Source organism: Panthera tigris, chromosome E2 (genome assembly GCF_018350195.1).
Source record: "Panthera tigris isolate Pti1 chromosome E2, P.tigris_Pti1_mat1.1, whole genome shotgun sequence".
Classification (NCBI taxonomy): Eukaryota; Metazoa; Chordata; class Mammalia; order Carnivora; family Felidae; genus Panthera; species Panthera tigris.
Window position 1 is genome coordinate 60,187,818 of NC_056674.1, and position 18,868 is coordinate 60,206,685.

Here is an 18,868-nt window from a genome sequence, read left to right on the forward strand (position 1 = left end):
GAGAACGTCCAGTGCAAATGCCCACTTCCCAGATGGGGAAACCAAGGCCCAGAGGAATGTAGGATCGCTTGGCGTCTCGTGGCAAGTTAGCAGCGGAGTTGAGGGAAGAGCCCCTCTCACTCCGGGCCTCCCGGGGCCTCACCCCTGCTCCCTTCTCTGGACACGGGGAACAGGCCTTCCCGCTCAGCCAAGGCTCAGCGTCCAAGGATCCCGGGCGGGAAGTGCTGTGTGGGAGGCAGAGGCCTGAGGGCCAGGGAGCGCCTTCTCTCCGCAGCAGATGCCAGGACGGAGCGGGAGGAGACGCCGATGCCCAGGAGCTGCTAGTAGGCGGTGCCCGGGCAGCCCAGAAGACCCACTGCCCAGCCAGGCCGCCAGCGACGTCGGGCAGCCCCCCGACCGCCAGCACGGTGAGGTCCGCCAGGACCGGGCTGACCAGGTAGCAGCCGCTGGGGCTGTGCACGCCCCGGACGGTCACCAGGACCACCACGGCGTTGCCCAACATGCCAGTCACGTACACGAGGACCAACCTGTACTCAGTCGGGCCCGGGTCAGCCTCTCCAAGGGCCGGGGGCGCGTTGAGGGGATTGTCGTGGTGGCCGACCGGGCGCCGGAGCGGGCGAGAAGGGGGAGCTCCGGGAGGCATCCCCGGTCAGCGGGGCCGGGCCCGTGCACGCGCAAGGCCCAGCCGACACCTGCGGTCCTATAAGCCAGGCCCCGAGGGACACCAGGGACCCTATGCTTGTGAGGCTGCTGTTTGGCCAGAAAGGGGACAGAACGGGGAATACACATCCGAGTCTCCGCGGCCAGTCGGTGCCACCCGCGAGCCTGTTTCCTGGTGCACGAAGACAGCTGACAACCATACCTCACGCACAGGACCGTGGGCAGGATCAGCCCGGGTAATCACTCCCTGGGCCTAGCACATCCTGAGCGCTCAGAGGTCAGCTGGCCTGTGTCGCGAGGAAGCCACACAGCACCTCAGCCTCGGTGAGCTCATCTGTGAAGTGGGGAGACTCAGGGACACGGTGAGATTCTGGAGAAACGGCAGGGCACGGAAACTTCTGGACCTGGAGTCTGGTTCGATGTCTGCCACTTAACGTTAGCATTAAGGTTCCAATCTCCCTGAGCCTCGGCAGCCCCATCCGTCAGTGGGGCTGACGGCAGCTCCCTCCTCTCGTGCAGCAGGGAGCAAGCTCGATCAGCACACCGGGGTCGTGTGACGCCCACGCTGGGTCGCCCAGGAGCCGAGCCAGAAGCCAATGACCGGCTCTTGCCCGCAAGCCCCGGGCCGGGGCCGTGGCACACTCTTGCTCCCGAAACAGCCCAGAGTCACTCTGCCCCTCCGCGGGCGGCCCCGCCCTGCTCCCCCGTCAGCCAGGCCGGCCCCCTCTAGGGCCCGGAGTGGGGGCAGGTGAGCAGCAGGGGAAGCTGAGGCAGACCACGCGCTGAGACAGCCAGCAGGCCGGGGCTTGGCCCAGTCCTGCCGGCTCTAAGTGGCCAAGAGCCCCCGCCGCAGCCCCCACGGGGCAGGGACCAGGGCACAGAATTGGGGCAGGGCCGGGTGTGCCCTAGGACGCTGCCCACACACCTGCACACGCACAAAACACGCAGACATGCACACACACACACACACGAGCTCTCACGGACCCTCCTCAGCAGATCCGGCACACACGGCCACACACACAGACACGACACACCCTGACACACCCACATGCAGCACACACGTCTTCCTGCACACACACGTGAATGACCCCCACACACACCCTAACACCCAAAACGCGCAGACCCAAATGCACATGCACGTAGGTGAATCACAGCATAAGCTCACTCACCCCTCCACCGCCGCAAATACACACACACTGCCCACACTCACGTGGCAGGTGCACACGTGCGTGGAACACACACCCACGCCTGTACTCATAGACGCCTGCACACTTGGATCCACAGGGGCCCCCAGGCCCATCGCTCTCCTGAAAACGAGCCCCCATTCTGTTTGGCTGAAGAGATAGTCAGGCCCGGACCCCAACACAGCTGCTGCCACCCCCAGGGCCTCAGCTGCCTTCTACCGTGGAGGCTGGCCGCCCCGGGACTGCACCCACAGTCCTCACAGCTGCCCCTCCAGTGTGCGGACCCCCGCAGTGTGAGCTGGCCCGGTCCCTGCCTCCTCAGGTCTCAGAGGACCTCCCCAGGTCCCACCCCGCCTGCACGCCAGCCTTTCTGCACCAAACGTTCCACCAGATGGGCGACAGCCATCTCCCAGCCCAGCCCTGGAGAAACTTGAAAGCTCAGACAACTCCCCCCAGGAGGAGCCTTCCTCCTCCTTCCAGGGACAGGGAGGGGGAGACAGTCCCGGTGCCCCAGCCATTCCGCGCACGGAGGCGTCTCATCCCGCAGCTGCAGAGCTGTGCGCGGGCGAGCCTCCGGTGTGCGCTCACACACAGACACACGCGGCCCTGCCAACTTCTCCCCGCTCCCCCCCTCTCCCCGCCCTCCCCCTGCAGGGCTGACTGCCAACCCGCAGCAGCTTCCCCAGCAGGAGACCCGAGGCACAGCCCCCACTTCCCCTCCCAGGCCTGGGGCAGGGGGCTGCCCAAATTCATCAGGCTGAGAGGGACCCTGCTTAGCCAGCTGAGCCACTGGTGGCCTAACAGGAGGAGGTACCAATCCAGGGAGGAGGTGGGGAGGGCATGGACGGGCCCCCTTTTCCTGCGCGGCCAGGCTGGGAGTAACTGGGGAACCCTCAGGTGTCTACAATCTGCAGGTGACTCTGGTGTGGGGTCCACCCCCGCCCCAGCCCTCGAGGGCCCTTCACAGGGCTGTGGAGAGGAAGGAACGACACGCTCAGTGTGCGTCGCCTGCAGCTCATTTCAGAACGGGGACTGTGGCTTGGGAGGGGGAATGGCTGGGTCAGGGGCAGGACTAGAGCCCAAGTCTGGGGACTCTGGGAGGCAGGGGTGCTGCCGTGTGCCCCATGGGGGGGCATGGCTGCCACACCTCTTGGCTAGCCCTCAGGAGGAGAGCCCAAAGGGACCCCTCAGCTGGCCCAGGAAGCAGGGCTCCCAGACTGTTTCCCCCACATGGCCAGGGGCCTGGCTTTTCTGAGACATTTAAAATACAGATTTCAGAAGCGCCTGGGTGGCTCAGCTGGTTGATTGTCTGACTCCAGCTCAGGTCATAATCTCAGTTTGTGAGTTCGAGCCCCACGTCGGGCTCCGTGCTGACAGCTCAGAGCCTGGAGCCTGTTTCGGATTCTGTGTCTCCTTCTCTCTCTGCCCCTCCCCTGCTCATTCTCTGTCTCTCCCTCTCTCAAAATTAAATAAACACTTAAAAAACATTTTAAAGGCACCTGGGTGGCTCAGTCGATTTAGCACCAACTTCAGTTCAGGTCACGATCTCACGGGTTTGGGCCCCGCGTCGGGCTCTGTGCTGACAGCTCAGAGCCTGGAGCCTGCTTCAGATTCTGTATCTCTCTCTCTGTCCCTCCTCTGCTCGCACTCTGTCTCTCAAAAATAAATGTTAAATTTTTTTTTTTAATTTTAAATGCAGATTTCAGGGGGCACCTGGCTGGCTTAGTCGGTACAGCATGCGACTCTTGATCTCGGGGTCGTGGGCTGTAGGGGTCACAGGCACACACCTCAGAACCAAGGAGGGACCCTGTTAGTGTGTGTATTCCTGGCCACCAAATTGAATGACCAGCAGCAGTGCCCTTGAATGTGTGTTTTAATAGCCCTCTCCTCCAGAAACTCCGATGACCCCTAGTGACTTTCTCTTCTTTATTTTTTCATTTTGAAACATAACATACACATGAAAAGGTGCACCAAACACAAATTACTGGTTGAATCAATAAAGTGATCGTGTAGGTGACCACTACCCCTGCCCTCCTTATGCAGATGGCCACCACTTCTCTGGCTTACAGCCCCAAATGCCGTCCTTCATCTTGCCTGCCCGTGACCTTTCTATAACCAGAAGTAAACCACGCATAATTATTTGTGTGCTGCCTCTTCCCAGCATCACGTTGAGAGATCCATCCCCGCCGAGCGTGACTATAGCTCGTCCATTTCCACTGCTGTGTAATGTTCTGCCCTAGGATTCTCTGCAATATGTCCGTGCGTGACAGGCTGTCGATGGACTTCTGGCTGGTTTCCTGTTTGGGGGAATCACAGACGACACAGCTAGACGCTTCTGCACACAAGCTCAGGCTGAGTGGCATTTTCATCAACATGGCTCCAAAACTGTGATTTCCAGGACCTGGCTGAACTCGGGACCACAGAGATGAGTGGAGAGGGGAGAGGGCTGACGGGGAGGGGAAAGGGTGGCAGGAGATACCCATACATGGCAGGCCTGGTCCCTCCTGCTTCTAAGCATGGCACCCCAGCTCCCCCCTGGGGCTGCCGGGAACGTCTGGGAAGGCTCTGACCCCGTGAGCCCCGGTCGCATGGCAGGCTCATTGTTCCCAGATGCAGAGCCTGTCTCCCGCCATCCCTGCTGCTGCCTCCTCCAGAGGCGGGCCACACCTCTCCTGCCCTCCTTCAGGGAGACCCACCCGAGATTTCAGCCCATGGACAGCTCCAGGCGCTGTCCTCCCTTGCTGGTGCTGAAACCACCTGCTGCCTTATCCTGCGTCCTTCCAGACGGAACCAGAGGCACGGTGACCTCAGGAGAGAATGGAATCAAATGGCGTGGAAGGCGGCAACACACCCATCTACACCAAGGCCCGTGGAAGTGAAATCGGACATCCAGACAGGGAGAGCGGCTCGCCCAAATCACGCAGTTAACGCTAGTAAATGAAATCGGCACAAACAGCTAAGACTCGTGACCACTCACCACACCCCACGAGCTGTGCTAAGTGTTTGTGTGCAGAGTGTCTCGGTCGGCCCTATGGGGCAGGACACCCTTCACAGCGGAGAAGCAGCAGAGCTGGGACAAGAACCTACATCTTCAGCCTCACGCCGGTCCTTTCCTCTACTCCACTCCCCTTGCCCCTGATCCTGGGGAGTCCTCCCTCTGTCTAGGATAGGAAAGACACCACCAGAGCAGCAACAGCTCCAACACCCAGAACGTGTGCAGAGAGTGCTTTCACTCTGCCTTGAATTCTCCCACGACCGGCTCGCCCGCACTGTAGACAGACCACGTTTGCAGACGTTTGCATCTCCGCCCTCCGTGTGCCCCAGGAAGCCGGCAGCCAGCAGCCTCTCACCACCCGCAGCAAAGAAGCCTCCAGGGGCATCTCCTGGGGTCACGTAGCAGTTACACAGCTTTTGTTTGTAATAAGACAACTCGCTGACAACTTAAATATCCATTCAGACTGGAAAGAACTCGATGCTGTGTTCCCACATGAGACTAACGGGCTGTCAAGACCGATGTCGTAGGAAGTACCAGTTGGCACGGAAAGGCGCTCACAACAGAGTGAGTGGAAGAGCATCTGTAAATAACCGGTGAATATCGTCTCCTATTCTCAAATGTGTTCATACCTAACAGCAGCCATCTGCCGGGGGCATACCAGAGGTCAGGCACTGGGCACAGCCCGTGGCACACTGTAGCTATCACAAGCACCCCCCTATGGTGACAACTGTTATTGTCACCGTTTTTCAGAAGAGAAAGCAGAGCGTCAGAAGGCGAGCTAGTGGAGGGCAGAGTGGACATATGAACCCAAACCCATCCCTCTACAAAGTAGGTGTCCTCAGCCACAGCGCTGGGCGGCCACTCCCACCCCCGAGGCTCTGGACACGCCCGGATCCTGTCACATACCAGGGCCCAAATCACCTTATTTATCTGTATCTATAAAGGTGGGTTTGTTCTGTAATTTAGAAAAAAATGACAAAAAAATGTTTGCCCTTTTCATGACAACCCTCCTACATTTGGTCCCGAGGAGCAGGGCAGGGTGTGGGCAGGAAAGGCCACTTTGCAGGGATTGGAGGTGAGCCACAGTGAGACTTCTAGAATGTCACCTCTAAGTCCTCAGACTTAGGGACTTGGCAATCAGTGAAAACATCCAGCTGGGGGTGGGGACTCAGGGAAGGAGGGGTTCCGAATGTGAGTTGCAGATGGCACATCCCAGGGCATGCCCCATGGGCCCTGAGGAGGGAAGTTGTGTCAGAGTGAGCCCCCAAAGAAACACACAGGTGTTCAGCTGGTATGCATCAGTGCGGCTTCCTCGGCCACTAAATTGCCACGTGACTCCCATACTAATGTCAACATGTCAATAACCAAGGGCCCTCTACCTCAGCCGACTGGACCCTCCTTGGAAACTTCTGGACCTCTTCCATGGCCCAGGAACCAAAGGGTTAATGTCTGGCACCACAGCTGTGACCCTTCTGGCGGTGGAAAGCCATGCTGTCTGGTGCTAATCCTGGGTGTTTGGCAGTGGGTTCTGCTGATGGTAGGAGGTGCTCATAGAAGCTGGGGCAACGTTTGTGCAACGGAAGATGGGACAAGGCTGCTGGCATAGAGACGTAGGCAGGCTGGTGCCAGAAGGAGGGAAAGTCACATTCAGGTGGTACACTCATCAAGGGCTGGGGGCCTCATGGGTGCAGACCCCAGGTCCCAGGTGCGAGGGAGCATCTGTGGCCTTGGCTCTCTGGAACTGGGCTGCGAAGACAGCCGCTTCATTATCGTGCACACTTGAGGGCCCGCCGGGCTCCTCCGGGTGGTTCCTCTGTGCCTGATGACGGTGGGACAGCGGTCGTCTGGTCTCCTGGCTGGTGCCTCGCGAGGAGGACTGGCAGGCTGGGGTTGGCTGGGACAGCAGAGCCCTGCCCTCCGTGCCATCTAGGGGCCTCTGCCTCTGCACGCGGCCACTCCAGCAGCGAAGCCGGACGTCCTACAATAGCTCAGGGCCCCCAAGAGCACAGACGTGGGGCTCCAGGCCTTCCCAGCACACCTTGCCTTTCCCTCCCCCGCCAGCCCAAGCCGTGGTGGGCCAGCCCGGATGGCGGGGCTGCTCCACAGCGCGAGTCCCAGCGGGCAGGGCTCCTTGGGGCCATCTTGGAGACGGGCAACCATAGTCCCCTTGTTTTCCAGAAAGGCTTCACTGACAACTGGGGCGGGGAAAGCCACTGGTTGGCTTGCGGCATGGAACCAGGGTGCCGTGCCCACACTGCCACTGTGGGACTAAGTCCTGGCCCTTGGTAAAGGCTTCGAGATGGGAACCAAACTGACATCCGTTCATGCAATCATTCGGTCATTTCTTCACTCGTTCAGCCACACCAGAGAGGAGCGGGCTGCAGCCACGGCTCAGCTGGGTCTGAGGTTGTCCCAGGATGTCTCAAGGGAGGAAAGGGAAACAGCTGGGTGGGGTCAGTGCCGGGCACCCCTCAGGAGTCTGGGACAAAGCCTGGAGAGGACAGGGGTCCCCCAGGAGTCAGGCCCCCCGGCAGCAGAGACTTGATCTCTCTCGCTCCCACACTGTGTCTGCGTAGGGGCTGTGACAGGAGGGTGGGGTCCCCACCCAGACAGAACCAGCGGCCCTTCCTGCAAGCTGCGTCCATAGTTGTCTCGCAGAAGTGAATTCCAAATACAGAAAAAGGCCCCCCAAAATTTGTGTGCTCCATTAATGTTCCAGGGAAGCCAGAGGAAGAGCTTCTAAACGAAGATGAAAGGGAATGTGTGTGTGGGTGCAAGCGTGCGAGTGCCCCTCCCCATGTGGGAATAGACAGCGTTTGAATATCCAGGAGCCTGAGGCCCATCCTGCCTTCCGGCATCATCCACATGGCAGCCCAAGAATGAGAAGGGCTGAGGGGCTCTGGCAGGGGGAGCCGCACCCCCCCCCCCCACCTCCCTTCCCACATCCCATCCCCAGGCGTGCAGAACACCTGGGTTGGCGTGCCCTCTGGTGGCAGCTTGAGAAAACAGCAGAGGCTCATGCGGGCATTGCCACCTTGAAGTGTGAAAGTCCAGTGTTGCACCTCCCCGCCCCCGCCGCCCGCCAACAACGGTCAAAGCCGGACGTACATATGCACATACTCATATGCGCACACATATACGTTTGGAGGGCAGCCGACGCTGGCAGCCGTAGGGCTATGACCTTGAGCAAAGAGAAACAACGAAGTGAACCCTGCGTGCACCCTGCGGCGGGGTGGGGGGGACAGACGGCAGCAAGCGCGGCCTTACTGAGCTGAGGAGACAGGGTCTAAACCATCTGGAGCTTGAGGGGAAAGCCTGGAGAAGGAGCCCAGAATCCTGAGCACGAACCCCTCAGGCCACGGCTGCCCCCTGGGCTGCCTGGACTGGGGGAGAGTGTGACAACCGGCAGAGAAGGGCAGTGAGTGGGCGTTCAGCAGCAGCGTGGCAGCGGGAGCGACAGGTTGTAGATCAAGCCCATGGACACTGAGTTGGGCAGACGGAGCAGACGGTCCTCTGAGCGCGCAGGGGCTCCACTCAGGAGTACGAGCCACACTCCGGGAAACAAACCAGCCCTTGCGAAACCCAGCAGCAACGCTTAATTAACAGGGCCCGGGGATCCGCTGAACCCGCTCGCCCAGAAGGCCTCACCCTCCCTGGGAGCGCGTAAGGCCGCCCCAGCACCCCACAAAAATTTATCCACCACGTCCAACATCAAATAAAAAGTACAAGGCATGCTATAAAAGGGGACCAGATCACCGAAAATCAAGAGGAAAAGCAACAGAGCCACCCACAGGTGACTAGGGGTAGGAGCCATCAGATGAGGTTTTAAAATCACTGACATGCGGCACCTGCGTGGCTCAGTCGGTTAAGCGTCCAACTTCACCTCGGGTCATGATCTCATGGTTCGTGGGTTCGAGCCCTGCGTCGGGTTCTGTGTGGACAGCTTAGAGCCTGGAGCCTGCTTCGGAGTCTGTGTCTCCCTCTCTCTGCTCCTCCCCTGCTCTCACTATGTCTGTCTCTGTCTGCCTCTCTCTCTCTCTCAAAAATAAATATTTAAAATCACCAACGTGAAGCTCTCTTCGTGTCGCCCCCCTGCTCACGAGGGCACGTGGCTTCCTCCTCCCTCTTCAAAGGGGCAGTCAATGCCCTTTGTGGAAGCAGCTTCACCTGCACAGATATTAGAGGCATACACTTGACGTTCACATACTGCAATGTTTAACAATTACAATATTATACATATTGTACACTATTGCAAATAGCTGTAAACTGTTTTTTCTGTTTCTGTTTCTGTTTTTTTCCCTTGTTTTTTTTTTGGTGATTACTGCGAAATCTTCTGTATCCTTGTTCGTGTCTCCCAGAGGCCACGGGCAAGAGCGCCACAGTCCCGTGGTTCTTGCCCTCCAGGGGCATCGGATCCCCAGGCCTGTGGAAGGGCAGCCTGCCAGCCCCACTGCCAGAGTTCCTGATGCAGCAGCTCGGGGCAGGGCCTGAGAATGTGCATTCCTCTTTTAAAGAGAAAACATAATGATAATGATGATGAAAGTATAATGATACATAATATTAGCCTTGGAGCGGGGAAGGCTTTTTTTCCAAGCTTTTTAATTCCAGCACAGTTAACACACAGCATCATATTAGTTCTAGGTGCACAATACACTGATTCAACAATCCCATACATTACACAGTGCTCATCATAAGTGAACTCTTTAATTCCCGTCACCTGTTTCGCCCATCCCCCCCTTCCGCCCCCCCCCCACCACCCCCGCCCCCCCGCCCCCCCCGGTCTGGTAACTATCAGTTTGTTCTCTATGGTTGAGTCTGTTCCTTGGTTTGTCCCTTTTTTCCCCCTTTGTTCCTTTGCTTTCTTTCTTAAATTCCACATGTAAGTGAAATAATACGGTATTCATCTTTCTCTGACTGGCTCATTTCACTTAGTCTTTTTAAAAAATTTTTTTAATGTTTATTTATTTTGGGGAGAGAGACAGAGCCCGACAGAGCAGGGGAGGGGCAGAGAGAGAGGGAGACACAGAATCTGAAGCAGGCTCCGGGCTCTGAGCTGTCAGCACAGAGCCCGATGCGGGGCTCGAACCCACAGACTGTGAGATCATGACCTGAGCCGAAGTCGGACGCTTAACGGACTGAGCCACCCAGGTGCCCCAAGTGCTTCTCATTTAAAAAATTTTTTAATTTTATTTAAATCCAAGTAAGTTAACATATAACGTGATAATTTCAGGAGTAGAATTTAGTGATTCAATGCTTACATATAACACCCAGTGCTCATCCCAACAAGTGCCCTCCTTAATGCCCATCCCCCATCTAGCCCATCCCCCACCCCCCCCATCAACCCTGTTTGTTCTCTGTATTTAAGAGTCTTCTGTGGTTTGCCTCCTTCTCTCTTTTTATCTTATTTTTGCTACCCTTCCCTTGTGTTCCTGTTTCTTAAATTCCACATGTGTGAAATCGTATTTATCTTTCTCTACTTTGCTTAGCATCATATACTCTAGTTCCATCCACGTTGTTGCAAATGGCAAGATTTCATTCCTTTTGATCACTGAGTAGTTTTCCATTCTATATATACCACATCTTTATTCATCAGTCAGCGGACATTTGGGCTCTGTCCATACTTTGTTGTCGATAGCGCTGCCGTAAACACTGGGGTGCGTGTGCCCCTTCGAAACAGCACACCTGTATCCCTTGGATAAATGCCTAGTCGTGCAATTGCTGGGTCGGAGGGTAGTTCTAGTTTTAACGTTTTGAGGAACGTCCACGCTGTTTCCCAGAGCGGCTGCACCAGTGTGCATTCCCACCAACGGTGCAAGAGAGTTCCCCTTTCTCCACATCCTCGTCATCGTCTGTTGTTTCCCGAGTGGTTGATTTTGGCCGAGACCGTGCGTTCCTAACAGGTCCCGTGTTGCTGAAGCCCGACTCCACTTTGGGCCGCCCGCCTAGGGTCATGTTTTTGGCCACAGAGCACTGCTCCCAATATGCCTGCCGTTCTCCAAAGTGGTTGTAGCCCAATAGAGACCACCACGCTTGAGAGGTTCAGACCCAGTGACCTCAGGGCACCGTCCCAGCTGTCCCAGCTCGGTGGTGGCAGCGCTCTCATGCGGTTAAGTAGTGTTAATGCACGCCCGTTGGCTTTGACTGACCCGATGGCCCCGGCCAGATGGGATCACGTGTGTTGGCGCACTGAACGTGGCGGGAGAATGCCTGCCAGTCAGGGTCAGAGGGGCTGCTAGTGACGCTGACTCCAAACGACCCGGGTGGCTAAGACAGATGTTTATGTTTCTCTTGCAGAACAGTCACACCCAGAGTAACTTCACCTGGAGACACCTCATTTGTGATGTCACAGAACGCCTGGGATCTGCGGTCCACCTGCCGGGGTGAAACCCCAGCTGTGCGCCCCTACGCCTTCTACCTCCTCAACTATAAAAAACAGATCACGGGGGCGGCGGGGGGGGGGTGCCTCCCAAGGATCTCACGACAATGCCCAGCACAAGGCCTGCCGTGAGGGAAGAGCTCTGCGAACCGACGACCGTGTGTGCCTGTCACCGCACTCCCTCTTCCTTCTCTCGGGAGGAGGCGGCAGGTGTGAACAGCCCCACTTTATAGAGCAGGGAAACTGAGGCTCACAGGGACACCGTTCATATGCTGACACCCAGGGCCTCTGGCTCAAAGCACAGAGGTGCCGTGGTGTTTACGTTCAGAGACACCCGGGTTCTGATCCCACCTCGGCCATTTTCTGTCTTTCTAGATGCTGCTCCCCCAACACACACCCCCACCCCAGATGCTGCAAACACTGTGATTAGCGACCCGTGCCTGACCAGGAGCTCATAGCTGTGCTGCGTAGACAGTCAAGGTTCTGGGAGAAGGTCCATCATCAACGAGGTCTGAAGAACGATCAACGTTAGGCGGGGAGATGTAGGAGCAGCGTCCCAGGCAGAAGAATGACACATGTAAACACCTGGTGGCCCAGGAAGTGTGCCGCAAATTGAGGGCAAAGAAGGAACACGTGCTGGAGGGACAGGCTGGGCAGGTCACGGAGCGGGGACAGCACGCCCAAGGGTTCAGGTCTGATCTGGGGACAGGGGGAGCCGCCGGAGGGGCCTCAGTCTGGAGCAGTGAGATTATAGGCAGGTGACTCTTGGTGTCCGGGAGAGGATGGGGGCAGGGCACAGTGACAACAAGGGAACCAGGTCTGGAGCTGCAGCTTTAATCCTGGCAGGTGGTGACGGTGGTTGGAGAAAAGGGAGGGTGGTTGGAGATTCACTGAGGAGGTAGAATCGCGGACAGAGTTCTGGAGGCTGGCAGCCCAAGAACAGGGAGCTGGTGTGGTCAGGTTCTAGTGAAAGCCCTCTTCCAGGGTTGCAGATGGCACCTTCTTGTGCCCTCCCGTGGCGGCTGGAGGAGGAGACAGAGAACTCTTTGCTCTCTCTTCTTAAAAAGGCTACATTCCTTTATGTGGCTCAGTAATATTCTACTGGACGGATAGACCGTATCTACCTATCATCACTTGATGAACACGCAGGTAGTTTCCCCTCGTGGCTGTTGTGAATAAAGTTGTTACCAACATCCATTCGCGTACAGATGTCTGTGTGCACAGGTTTCATTTCTCTTGGTTCAGCAACCTGGGAGTGGCATTGCTGGGTGATACGGTAACTCGTTTCTTCCCTGGCTCATTTGTTCAGACGACATGGGGCAAACATCTATGAGTTCACGCAACTCCACGGCGTGCCAGACTTATTTGCGGCTGAACAGTGGCAGACTGCACCAAGGAGGAGCTGTTAGTATTTATTGCGAATTTTCTGGAGGAGGAAGATGGCTGAATGAAGGCCTGCTCTGCTTAGCACATCCCCAAACCCTTAATTACACCCAGAACCCACTACATAATCTGCAGGACCCAGCGCAAAAGGAAACTTGGTTCCCTTGTTGGCAAACGATTAAAACTCCTAAGGCCAAGACTGCCGGGCATTCAACCAAGCCCAGGACCTTCCTCTCTAAAATGGAAAGTGCCTTCAGAGGGGGGAGCATGGGACTCTTGATCTGGAGGTCCTGAGTTTGAACCCCACCTTGGGGGTAGAGATCACTTAAAAATAAAATCTTAGGGGCGCCTGGGAGGTTCAGTCAGTTGTGCTTCCAACTTCAGCTCAGGTCACGATCTTGTGGTTCGTGGGTTCTAGCCCCTCATCAGGCTCTGTGCTGACAGCACAAGGTCTGGATCCTGCTTTGGATTGTGTCTCCCTCTCCCTCTGCTCCTTCACCGTTCACACCCTTTCAAAAAAAATTAATAAATTAATTTTTTTTTTTAAAGTGCTGTGTTTGGCCCTCCGCAGGATGGCCCCACCCCGAGGGGCTGTGCCCACAGCTGGTGAGCTGCCAAAAATGCTCCAGGTGCCACGTGACGTCCTTCTGATACACTGATCATTCTAGTAATAGGGAGAGCTGTTTATTCCCGCGGAAATGAAGTTGTTAAGCGCTGATATTTAATCTCAGTATCTGAGAAATGATTAATCTCTGCGTTGAGCTGATTATTTTTACGAAACCGGAAACGGTTACAATTTGTAAGCTTTGACATTTAAACTCAATACTCACAAAGGATCAATTCTGTGTTGAGTCGCTTACACTCAGTGAACATAAGCGATGCAATCCGACGGAAGCCGCGAAAACTGTCGGGGGTCTGCCGTTTCAGCTCAGTGCGGGAAACACGAGTAACTTTGCGCTGGGCGCGCACATCCGCGTGGCGGGAGCTCACGGGTCCGCGGGAAGAGGGCGAGGCCGCCGGGCGGGAACCAGCGGCGCGGGGCGTCACGTGACCGCGCGGCGCGGCCAGCTCGCCCCGCCCCTCGCAGGCGTGTTCGGGCGGCCGGCCGCGCGTGGACTCGGAGACACGCCCCAGGGCGGGGGCTTGGGCGGCGCCTGCGCCGTGGCAGGCTCAGGCAGGCGCGCGCCGCGGGGGTGGGGCCGCGCGGAGGCGGCCGCGCGGAGGCCGGAAGGAAGCGGGCGGAGGGCGGGGCGAGGGAGGGAAGCCCGCCGGCCCGCAGGACGACCGTCGCGGCCTGATGACGTCGCACAATGGCCGGCCCCCGCGGGTAGTGGAGCCCGTTTGTTCCGCCCGCGTCGCGCCTCAAGCCGGAGCCTGTGAGGAGCGGAAGGGCCGAGGGACGTCTTCCCCGCGCCGCCCCGACGCCAGCGGAGCCGTGGCCCCCTCCCCGCCCTCGCGCTGAGGTAAGTGTCGGCGGCGGCGGCGGGGAGGCCGGGCCGGCGGGGAGGAGGCCGAGGCGGCCGGGCGGGGAGCGTGGCGGCGGCGCGGAGCAGAGGCCCGGGAGCTCCGGCGCCGCCGCCTCCGGGGAGCGCTCCGGGCTGCGTCCCCGGCCGAGCGTGGCCCTCGGGCCCTGGGAAGGGGTCCCTGAAACACACACGATCCCGCGTTCAGTCCGCTGCGAGCCGGCCCACGGGGCCCTGGAACCCACTCAGACCCCGAACTCCCCGCGGCCGCCTGTGCGCCCAGCGGTGGAGTCGATACTCTCGAAGCTGTCATTTCTCTTCCGGGACATTCGCGTGGCACATGTTTGCCGCCCACAGCAGGAGTAGCGGGGGGAGGCACGCAGGTTCGCCCGGCGGAGGAGGCCAGCCAAGACCGGGGATGGGCTCTTCGGGAACTTTGAGCTCTCTGGAGCCTCCCGGAACTTGCTCCCTCAGCTTCACGGTGCACAGGTTGGATGTTTTGGCTGTGCCCCAACGCGCGCGCCACTAACTTAACTCCTTAAGTTAGGAGCCCGGAGGATGCCGAGTCCTTTGGAAAAACTCACTTCCAGCCTTGCATCTGCTGAAAGTTAAGTTTTGTCGAATACTTTGTGACAGCTAATTTGCCGAGTAGTGTGGCCGATCGTTTTAAGAGAGCGCTGTTCAACAAGGTCTTTGGCAAGAGTGGGGCAGTCTTCTGATCCGTTTGGGGAAAATGGAAGAAGGGAGTGCTTGGCCTCTGTAGTACTGTCTGGGGGCAGAGCAGCGTCTCATCATTTCTTCTTTGAGACTCACCTCCCCTGTTGCCTGTGGATGGGAGTCTGGCCCGAGGATTTTACAGCCTGAGCACACGTGTGGAGCGCAGCCAGCTCTGTGTCCCAAAGGCTGGAACTCCTCCCTGGTTTGGGGTGGGAAATGCTCACATGTTGTAAGAAAGCTCGGTGGAATCCTTTCAGAGAGCAAACAGGTAAGCTGTGGCCTTGCTCGTGTTTAAGAAGGTTTTTTTTTTACTTTTTCACAGCTACAGATCATCTCAAGGTGAGTGCTTCTTTCCTGAGGAGTTTTTGGTGGTCAGGCTTAGTCCGGTTGGGGATGGTGTCTGTCACCAGTCTTGACATCCTTCCTTTAGATGTTGTGAACCTGTGACGTTTTGAATCAGGATGGTAACTGGATGTACCAGAACTTAGACCTTCAAATAGGGATTGCTCTATTAAAAGTTACCTTCCTGAAAGGTTATGCTTGTATTTCACGGGTGCTCCTTTGCCACAGCCTCCTGAGAACTCTTGTTTTGGCCGTAAGTACCTGCGTCGGGTGAGAAGGTTAGTCCCATTCGATAGTCGTACCCTGCATTTAACCAGAAGTCCTCTTACGTGGCTTAGTCGCTCCTCTCCTGGGTTTCCTGAGATCTCTCGAGTGACCTACCTTGAGAGGACGAGCATCTGCGGCCACTAGAGCGGGAGAAGAAAAGGTCCCAAACGTCGCTGAAAAAGAGAAGTTCCCAAAACGTTCTGCACTTTAGCGTTGCTATTGGAATCCGTGCGCAGCCCTCCAGACTCCAGAGTGGCTGCTGGGTGACGAGACTCCACTCACTGCACGTCTGAGTTCTGGTATCGTCTTCTAAAAATGAGCGCTTCTTTCCAGTTTCTGGTATGCAACAGGTAGTTTATCAAGTAACAAGATGTTGTCATTTAGCCAACAAGCATTTATCAAGTGTCACCTGCCCAAAGCAGCCTGCAGTGGAAACACGGTGATGGATGGACACTTGTCATTCGGTTCTCTGGGCAAGTGCACCATCTTGGGAGTCAAAGGTTCTAAACTTTGCCAAGAATCCTCGGTTACAGGGTGATTGTGTGAGAAGAGCCGAGTAAAAACTCCGAGCCCAGGAGTTGGTGAAGACGTGACAAGAGCCCGTGTCACTGTCTGCATCCGTAGGCTGCGTGTTCTTCCTGGCATGTGGCCCGGGGTGTGCACTCACATGGCTGCCACGCCGAGTTCGTCTCCAAACAGGACATAGGTGCCCCGAGAGACGGTGAGCCTGCCCGGCACGGGGCCTGGAAGGCAAGCCTTCTTCTGACCCCCGGTGACACTTCTCTTCCGGGCAGCAGGGTGTGACTCGGGTTGTTTCTAATAGGCAGGTTCTTTGGCGTGTTTTTCTGTGCAGCGTGTTCACCTGTGAGCAGCCTCATACCGTAAAATCCCAAGGGGCTCCCCAGGTAAAGACGAGAGGCGACTCCTCAGGAAATTATCAGGGCCTTCTAAGGGGGATCGTACGTCCCAGTGTGCCTAGGACAGCACCTCCTAATGGCTGTTGTAATTGTTCATAGTGCCCCCCCCCCCCCCCCCGCTTCAGTCTCAACCGTGACCCCGTTTAGACAGTAAAGTACGTGGAGCCGTGCTACTCGGTGCCAGCTGTCTGCTGAGCTTGGGGAGTAGAGAGGTGAGTCTGAACCCTTCGCCTCAGGTACTCCATGTAGGGTGGGGGCGGGGCCCGCCGACAGACTTTGCAGACCAACAGTTGTGGACGGCGTGGTAAGTATGGATTTGGAGTACGGTAACGTACAGTATACTTAAGGGACCAGCTCTTAATCTGGGGACAGCGGATGGACCCCAGGGGGTCTTGAACTCCCTAAAGTGGAAGATACGTTGCACATATTCTCTTTTTTCTAGGGACGCGAGCCCTCCCTGCTCTCCTAAAGGCTAAGCACCACTACCAGAGAACACTGGGCTGCCCCCAAAGAGGCGGACTTTTTACTCCGCTCTTCTCGCACAGTCACCTGTAACTGAGGATTCTTGGCAAAGTTTAGAACCTTTGACTCTCAAGATGGTGCACTTGCCCAGAGTGGCAGGTGCACTGGACTGAACCCATGGTGGCGGGTGCACGGGGCCTTAGGTAGCCCTGCTGCCTTCTGGTCAGCTCTGAAAACTGCCTTTGAGAGTCAGGAAGTTAGCTTTGTGTCCTTGGAATGTTGAATTGATTTCCACAATTTACACCGTGGGGGGTGTGCACTCAATAAGGACTTCTTAAAGTGACTTTCCTGCCACAGTGCTCCAGCATCTCCAGATGGGAATCTGAGTCTGCGTTGCTCACGGGGCCGGTATAACGGTGTGCACCTTTGGGGGTTCTTCTCTTGGATTTCTGTTTAGCTTATGTGCCTAAGATTCAAACTGCAGACGAGCTTAAAATGACTGGTGTCACAAGTTGGGTCTTCATATGTTCATAACTGGTTTTTAACTAATGGACTACGTAAGTGGTATGTTAATTGTTCCACATATATGAAAATGTGGTTTTGTAGAAGGGCTAAGAAGTTATAGATGGATCAGCACAAAGCCTTAAAAGGGAGAAAATAAAAACAGGCAGACTCTACTGGTTCAGTAGCAGTCCCCAGTTTATGTGTAGGTTCTGTTCCCCCAAAAAAGAGTTTACAAAATCAGTTTGGAACTCAGGTCCCATTTCCTATAGAAGCAGTGGCAAAACGTAGGGGTGGGTTCCTCGGCGGGTAGCACGCGCTCACGCAGAGTACGGGGTTCTGTAATTGACCACACACTCCGGGTGCAGTTCTGACTTGCGGTCCCTAGATACCCACTCCGTGGCCATGCGGCCTAGGTCTCCTTATCTGTGACGGGGAACATGGTTTATTTGGAAGGCTGACAGGGATTGGTCAGGTGCCTGACACGGGGGGAAGGGGGGGGGGGTCATCTCTCAGCAGGCGGTGGTGGCTGTCAGCTTCATTGCAGAGTTGTTTCAGTGATCCAGTCTTGAATCGAGTAGACAGCTGTTTGTTGGATGAAACCATGAATGAATTAACTCCTAAGTGCTCGCAGAGACTGGAAGTGTGTCTGACGGGTGATAAGAGTCTGGTTCTTAGAAGTTGGGGAGTACCTTTACTTCTCACCAGTTCAGTTCAGATTCGAATGTGTGGAGCCTCTGTCAGGCACATGATCAGGATTTAGCTCATCTAATTGTTACAATCTTGCAAAATAGATACTCTTGTCCCTATATTTCAGATGAAGAGACGTACCGAGGTGTGGCCCGAGGTGTGCCCAAGGTCCCGACTCTAGGAAGCTGGGGTCCAGGTCTAACACAGAGGCCACACTGTTGCACTGGGTGTCCCATTGAGATGCAGCCCCCCAGCGGGTAAACTGCCCACTTTTTGCATTAGTTTGGGTATTTGAAGTTAGGTACTGTGTTTCTTCCATTTATTACTCTAGGATTTGATTTCAAGTTCCCAAAGTGTAAAAGGCAGTCTGATTGGATCTAATCATGACAGCGAGACCAAAGTGCAAACCGGTTTGCGTATGACCCCCAGAAAAGAGCTGTTACCAGGTTAGGAGAGTTCGTGGCTCTGAACAGGATAGTATGTTGCGAGGCCAGTGGCGGGCTTGGAAGGTGTTTTCTGCAGCCTATCAGTTGTGTGATTTTTAATCTAGTTTGAGGGGACATTTAATTTTAGATAACAGTCGATTGATTTAAGTGGGAAGTCATTTTGTTTTCTGGGGTTGCCATCGCACTGTAAAATGTGAAAATCAGAATTTGTCAGGTTTCCGGTCGGGGCGTCTGAGGCTCAGTAACCAGCTCCGTGTGACCGGCTGCCCACAGGGCACAGGTCTAGATTCAGCAGCTGCCCCGTGTGCAGAGGTGTCTTGTATGTAGCGTAAGAAGATCTGTGCAGAGATGGGCATAGGACTCCTGCACAAAGGAAAAGCTTACTGTCCACCAAGAAAGGGGAAGGGGCCCCGAGTGCTTGTTGCAACCTGGCCCTGTCTGACCGCTGAGCGTGGAAAGTCCTTA

General features: G+C 56.3%; 1 protein-coding gene and 2 long non-coding RNA genes across 7 annotated transcripts in view; 2 read left to right on the forward strand and 1 right to left on the reverse strand.

Annotated features, from left to right (window-relative positions):
- Nucleotides 1-3,769: 3,769 nt before the first annotated feature.
- On the reverse strand, nt 3,770-13,717 carry LOC122234019. 2 transcript variants are annotated; one of them, XR_006211707.1, is made up of 3 exons: nt 13,429-13,717; nt 8,907-9,006; nt 3,770-4,141 (listed from the first exon to the last, which is right to left on the reverse strand). It is a non-coding gene; the product is annotated as an uncharacterized LOC122234019 (long non-coding RNA). The 2 variants fall into 2 exon arrangements; XR_006211706.1 differs by lacking the exons at nt 3,770-4,141; nt 8,907-9,006 and adding an exon at nt 12,036-12,641.
- Nucleotides 10,780-12,286, forward strand: LOC122234018. Its single transcript, XR_006211705.1, has 3 exons — nt 10,780-11,425; nt 11,591-11,724; nt 12,200-12,286. It is a non-coding gene; the product is annotated as an uncharacterized LOC122234018 (long non-coding RNA).
- Nucleotides 13,718-13,837: 120 nt separating the features above from the next.
- Nucleotides 13,838-18,868, forward strand: part of ZC3H18 (zinc finger CCCH-type containing 18) — a 59,575-nt gene continuing 54,544 nt past the window's right edge. Inside the window, exons 1-2 of one of the 4 annotated variants that reach the window (XM_042968180.1) lie at nt 13,838-14,061; nt 15,101-15,117. Coding sequence is in view for 2 of the 4 variants with exons in the window: in XM_042968178.1 (XP_042824112.1) it covers nt 14,995-15,046 (52 nt within the window). In the remaining 2 variants the exon portion in view is untranslated. Of the gene's footprint in view, nt 14,062-14,202; nt 15,047-15,100; nt 15,118-18,868 lie in introns of those variants that run through there. The other 3 variants (XM_042968179.1, XM_042968178.1, XM_042968181.1) reach the window with 3 other exon arrangements.